The sequence below is a fragment of the Nuphar pumila genome, chromosome 4 (assembly GCF_984573655.1).
Source record: "Nuphar pumila chromosome 4, dmNupPumi1.hap1.1, whole genome shotgun sequence".
NCBI lineage: Eukaryota > Viridiplantae > Streptophyta > Magnoliopsida > Nymphaeales > Nymphaeaceae > Nuphar > Nuphar pumila.
The window spans coordinates 116,729,572-116,736,204 of NC_143252.1; the positions used below are offsets into that span (position 1 = coordinate 116,729,572).

General features: G+C 41.8%; 1 protein-coding gene across 1 annotated transcript; it reads right to left on the reverse strand.

Annotated features, from left to right (window-relative positions):
- Positions 1 to 453: 453 nt before the first annotated feature.
- Positions 454 to 3,337, reverse strand: LOC149840752 (uncharacterized). Its single transcript, XM_090003299.1, has 2 exons — positions 2,948 to 3,337; positions 454 to 2,073 (listed from the first exon to the last, which is right to left on the reverse strand). The coding sequence occupies exons 1-2, from the start codon at positions 3,014 to 3,016 to the stop codon at positions 973 to 975; spliced, it is 1,170 nt and encodes a 389-aa protein (XP_089859425.1). The 5' UTR covers positions 3,017 to 3,337; the 3' UTR covers positions 454 to 972.
- Positions 3,338 to 6,633: the final 3,296 nt, after the last annotated feature.

The window sequence follows — 6,633 nt, forward strand, 5'->3', positions numbered from 1 at the left end:
TAGTGAAAAGATCAGGTGCAATATGATTGCACAAATATTTGTGCATTAAGCACCTGATCACCCTCCATCTTGGGGACAGGGCTTGTCAGTTGTGGGACCCAAGACCTGATGGAGGGCGATAGGGTGCTTAATGCACAAATTTTTGTGCAATCATATTGCACCCAATCCGGACTCCCTTCCGCCCACCCGGGGAAAAACAAAAGAGATTAAAAAGGTTCAGTAAACACATAAATCTTAGGTAATGGATATTACAGAATATTTAAATGGTTATGCTGCCTACAAAACTGGAACCTGATCAAGTATTACAGACACAGAAGATAAACATTAAAACCAGGGGACTTCCTGAAAGAGGCAGAGCAAAGGATCAGAATAATAGATTTAAAGATCAAAGCCATGTCAATGAATTACGCAGATGGTATGAAGACTGCACAAAACAGCTAAGATCAAGATAAACTATCACCTACTAATTTCCATTTTTTCTTAATGAATAGATGTAAACAATAAACGAAAAAATCATAACAGAATGTTCAAGGGAATTAAAAGGTAATTACAAAACCCAAAAATACACCTAGCCGACAGCTATAAGAATAAGTACACTAGTCTATGAATATGATATAACAAAATCTGAGCACCACACAGGCTCAGGATCATGTCACTCATTTCATGTTCATCTTGATCAGAAGATGATGACACCAAGAAGAGCTGAAACCTCGGATCCCCCGGCTGTCACTGAGGTGCTCCACACAGTCGTATGCTACACAGCAGGCAATGCAAGTATTCAACCAATAAAAGATTTCACTTTATGAGTTGAACTAAATCATCTGCCTTCATGTACCACTCTCCAAAGAATCATCTAAGTTCACCGAGGGAACATTCCAGCATTTCATTCTTGAATCCTTGCACAAACATTTGCACAAGTGACAAGCAAAGCCGAGCAGTAAAGCAAAAGCCTCCCACGTCCCATTTTGAACACTAGCCACTCTCCCGTAAGCAATTGCCGGGCAAAAGAAACTTGTACTTATCTGCATTCTCTATGACATAGTATGGAAGATTAACTGCTGAATACGAACTTTGTATCGGTCCCAACTTTCCAATAATTTCCCTGAATGTGTATTCCTCTGGCAGCATGTCAAATAAGTCTTCCCCATTGCAAATGACATTCTGGATTCTTGATGGGTTCAAGTAGTGTGAGAATCTAACTCGATCTACATGACTGTATGCTTTCATTTTAAATATAAACTCACTGATACGACGGAAACAAAAGCTACAATGCCATCCCGAATCTGCCAACATATCATCTGTCTGGCGATAGTGTGCATACCTTGTCTTACCAGCTTTATATGTATGCACCGAGGCACGCCAGCTCTTATAATCAACTAGGAACTCAAATGAATATAAATAATTCCGAAGCTGGAGGTGCAGAATAGGGGGGATTTCATCACACCATCTTAAAAGATTGATTGTATGTCTACTTGGGATCTCATCAACATCAGACATGATTAGAAGATCATCATCCATTATACCAGATATCCTGAGAAGCTGATCCAGTGCAACCCGTTGATATGCCTCTTCGACAAAAGGGTTTTCTTGCTTACGGAATCTTCCACCAATGGTTCCATAGGTCAGTCTAGGCTCTACAAATTTGAACTTATGTCGATTTTTTTGGAACACAAAAGGTTTGGGTAGTCCTGTGAATGTAGAATTCGACTCAAGGAGGACAAAGTGTGATATATAAGGATATAGCTCCTTCCATCTGACAGCGAGAATGTCCAATTCACTGCTGAAGAGCACTGCATCAAAAATGCGCCTTGGTGCCTCACGGATCCCCCAACCATGAAGCTTGCAGAGGTGCTCCATGGATGCATTCTCATAATAATAATGAGGGATAATGTTAAACGGTTTCGGTGGAGATTCCCATATAGGCCGCAGGAAATATGTGATCTTCTGCCCATGCAAGTAAATCACAAGTACAAACAGCGGAACACCAACAAATAGAAGGAGAAATGTTTTCAAGTTCAATCCTCTGAAAATACATTTCAATCTGGACAAACTCATAGCTGCTCGAGTTGCCTCCTGTCAATCAGAAGCAGATCATAAGATCAGTTGATAAACAAGCAACCTAACGAAAAATTATGCAAAGTTCTGAAAGTCTAAGGCTTGCATCAACAAGCCCAATTCTACATCTTTAGGAACAACCAGAATAGCAACAAAATTAGTATCCATTCTGAAACCAAAGAAGTGAAATTCTAAATCACCAAATTTCCAATATCTAATATTAGGACGTGCACATTGCCAAAAACACTTATAGCATTAATTCCATATATTCCCTGAATTACAAGAAGAGAGGTAACACAATCATTCTTCGGATATGTCCAAAAAAATTTCACAAATCCCAAATTACAAAGTTCTTTAAAAATTAAAGGAAGAACCATTCATCACGCCCACTTCAGGCCAATAATAACAAACTATAAAAAAGGAAAAAAATAAATTCATTTTAGAATGGTCTTTTTTTTTCTGAAAGATCCCTTGAGAAAATACGACCCTGTAAAGGCTGGATGATCCACTAACACCCATAGCCTCCCGTACAATAACAAAATAATTCCATAGAATCTTTTACTCCTTTTTTCATTCTAAATTTCTAATAACCAGGAAAGGGAAAAAAACGGTGGCCACGAAATAAGATTTTCAAAAAGCACCTTATTTTCAAACCCACCCCTTCCCAATCCTCCACCCTCACCCGCCTCCCACAAAAAGAAAAAAGGGAAAAAGAGAAAATGAGAAAGAAATAAAGAGAAAAAAAAAAGGAACTTGGGTTTCATCACAAGCATCAGAAAACCAAAAACCAGCAACACCAATAAAAAATCTAAAGAGAAACATCATAGTGCCAACAAAACGAAATTCATAACGTAAAGCAGAAGAAGAAGTTAAATGGTCATGAAAAATGTACCTCTCCGCAAACGTCTTCACATATATCATCGGTTTTCTTGGAGGAGTAATACCCATTATCCGGCATCATGCAGCCACCCCTCAAATCCCCACAACCCCAAATGCCCAAAGCGCAGAAAACACACAAAACTCGACTCAGAAGAGAGATTAAAAAAACATCAGATGGTGAAATCCCCTAAACCACCATCGTCCTTTCTCTCTCTTCGCCTTCCTACTAAGAGAGAAGAAGGGTCGGAAAAAGTTTCACACCTACCCGACAGCCACAAATCGGCGGAGGAAGATCCCAAGGCGACCCACAGAAATCGGAAGTTGGAATGGCAGAAAATCTCACAATTCCCCCCCTCTCTCTCTCTCTCTCTCTCTAACGTTAACCGAGACAGCCGCTTCCCCTTTCTTTCACATAGGATAAAAGGGATTTTAAAGAATCAAGTTGTAGGGCTGTTGCCAAACTGTCAAGCTGGTGTGGTGTTGTCAAATGAGATGGCACTTGTTAGATTCCTTAATGTTGACGTTCTTCACAACACAAGCTCATCTCCCGGACAGAACAGAAGGCTTAGCAATGCGATGGCACTTGTTAGATTACTTAATGCTGAAGTTGCTCACAAAGCTCACATCACAAATAGAAGGCTTAATAGCGCGTCGTTAATTTTTTTTTAAAGGCAACTCGGGGTTAGGCAGACGCCCCCAACCAATTATTATTCAACGTACTACTGGGGTTTGAACCTGTAATGTCCCACCACAAGAAGACGTGCACTGACAGCTCCTACCAACCACGTGAAGCTCCCGTTGGTATAATAGCGTGTCATTTTGACTCAAAGGACACGTCCAATATTTCTTTCTAGTGCGGAATGTAAACGCGTGGAATTTAGGCGTAAACGAGTCCAAATTAATCGGGTTTGACCTAATCGAATTCCGATGAGAAAAGATAAACCAAACCCGGATTCAAATAGCTTAAACCCCGGTATTTACACTTAATTGATTCGGTTTTTAGTCAGATTCAAGTTCAGATTTGAATCCAATTATTAATCAGATCCAAATTTAGCAACCTAACCCTACTATTTGGATTCCAATTTGGGTCAGATGTCAGGTTATACATCCCTAACCCCATCATCCCAACCAACCCAAGTTTTTAAGGGCTGCCATGTTGATCGGTCCACTGCCATTCCTATTTGGCTTTGTGGCAAAGAACGTTCATCATGAGAGTCAAACTCTCGACTTCCTTCAATTTGAAAGCCTTAAGCCCACACACCTAGCCAGATGTGCAAAACTCGTGTGATTCAAGTTGGTCTTGCAACTCACCACCGAGGTGGTGTCCCATGTGGTAAGCGAGGTCGTGGGCCAAGCTGAAGGCCCAGGTTCGAATCCCTTCCCCCACATGGGGCTTAAGAGATAGAATCCCTCTTTTTTCCGATCCAGTTCCTCCACCACCGCGAACCCCAGTTAGATTCAGGCATGATACACTTTTTAGTTATTGGGAGGACCCAAGTACTCTCTTTCGGATCCATGAAACAACTCTCAGAGATCTTTTTCCCTTTTAGAAGATACAAGAACGAAACAATCAACCTATTGATATTGGGAGACCAAAAAGACCAGCCAATTAAGAATTCTCAGGTGATGTACTAGTAGTGCATCAAAGATGCAGTCATCGATTCTCTCGAGAGGTCACAATTACCGCGAGCAAGCATATTAATGTTAATGTAATGACGAGGAACGCATTTTTGCTATGCTACTAAGACTTGCTCTGCTATTCTGCCTAAGCCTGGTTGAGGAAAAGTTACGGGGAGTAAAACACAAATATGCTGATTCGGACCGGGCGTACTATATGTAACTATTATCGATAAATAGTAAGGTCATTGCATTTCGACAAAAGACCTACACCCGAGTTCCATAGCTTTGCGTCCGCTATCCCGATCATGATTTTCCTACCCCCAGAGGTAATAAAGGAAAGGAAGGGGCCTTCCCCTTTGAGGCCGATTGTGGGCGAGGAGGGATTCGAACCCCGACACCGTGGTTCGTAGCCACGTGCTCTAATCCTCTGAGCTACAAGCCCCACCCCGTCTCCACAGGATCCGTTCCCGAGAGTATCCTCCAAAAGGAACCTTTCCTCTCCTCAACCATTTTATTTCGGATTAAGAAGATGTGAAAGCGCGTTTCTCTCTACTCTATAATAACACTGCGTTGTTCCGAGGTGTGAAGTGGGAGAGAGGGGACTAACCCCAGCTTGACTTTCAAAAAAAAAGAGAAAAAGTTGGTCTTGCAATTCATGAAAGTCTATTGTTGCTTGTTCATCCAAATGATTTATGAAATTTTGTCGCTTGATTAAATTTGGTATAAGTTTGTCCTTTTCGACTTAATCCACTTAAATTACACATCAATGGGACCCTTTTAACCTAGACCGATAGATACAGGAGCCAATGCTATCGCCAAATCCTGGTCCAATGTCTATTTAGTGAAGGCATACTTTGGTAGGGGTCAACCAATCGGATTTTATCAGACATGACCAAATTTGATTCGGTTTACTTGCATTTGTTAAGCCAAAACCACATCCGATTATAAGATGCTAATATGGTATTGATTTTTTGCTACTAAATCAGACAAATATTGGAATTTGAAGGATATCCGAATCCATTGACACGTAAAAAAAACAGATCTGGTACGAGTTTTTCACCATCCAAATCCGAATCTGAGTTCGAATCTGTTACGCCCACATTTGATTACTGGGATATGATAATGGTTACACCCGATCCCGAACTGAACCCTTTATATCCCTATATTTTGGTCATTTAATGGTTTTGGGGTTAGCTATAAGTAGGGGTGGCAATCGGGTCGGGTTGGCGGGTCGGGTTGGCGTGTCAGCATACCTCAACCTGAACCCGACCCGTTTAATAAACGGGTAACCCGACACGACCCGCCAACCTATTTAATAAATGGGTTGGGTCGGGTAAACGGGTTTTCAGGTTGGCGGGTTGAGGGATCGGGTTGGCAGGTAGGCAAGTTGGCGGGTCGACCCACCCGCCTAACCCGTTTATTAAACGGGTCAGCCGGGTTGGCGGGTTGGCATACCCCCAACCCGAACCCGACCTGTTTAATAAACGGGTTACACGGGTCGACCCGTTTATTAAACGGGTTGGCTTAAGCCCAACCCGAACCCGCCTAAGAGGCGGGTTGGCGGGTCGTGTCAGAAATTGCCACCCCTAGCTATAAGGAATGGATGAATATGAAATTAGCATATAAGGCTGGAACTGATTTGAAAAAAACCTTAATAATAATGATGAAGTGGAAAACTGGCCCACACCCACATGAGTGGGTCCAGATCATATGGACCCTTAAAGGGCCAAGGCAGTGCGTGCATAATAATTAGGAGTGTCAATGGGTAGGGTTTGGTTTGGACTCTGGTAGAACCAAGATTTGAGATGATGGAACCGGGTCTGAACCCAGGTCTATTTGGGTTCAGCATAAAAGACACCATACCAGAATCCTACCAGACTCAGACCATACTGGGTAAAATAATATTTTTTTATCTTTACTATATTGAAAAATTATGAATCTTAGTAGCCCGAGTCTGGTATGAAATTTCACAAGCCATACCTGACTCCATATATTAATCGGATCCTTCGAATCCAACCCAGATTCTAATCGGAGCTTCTTGTTTATCACCATACCCTGACCTTGTAGGATATGGTACTG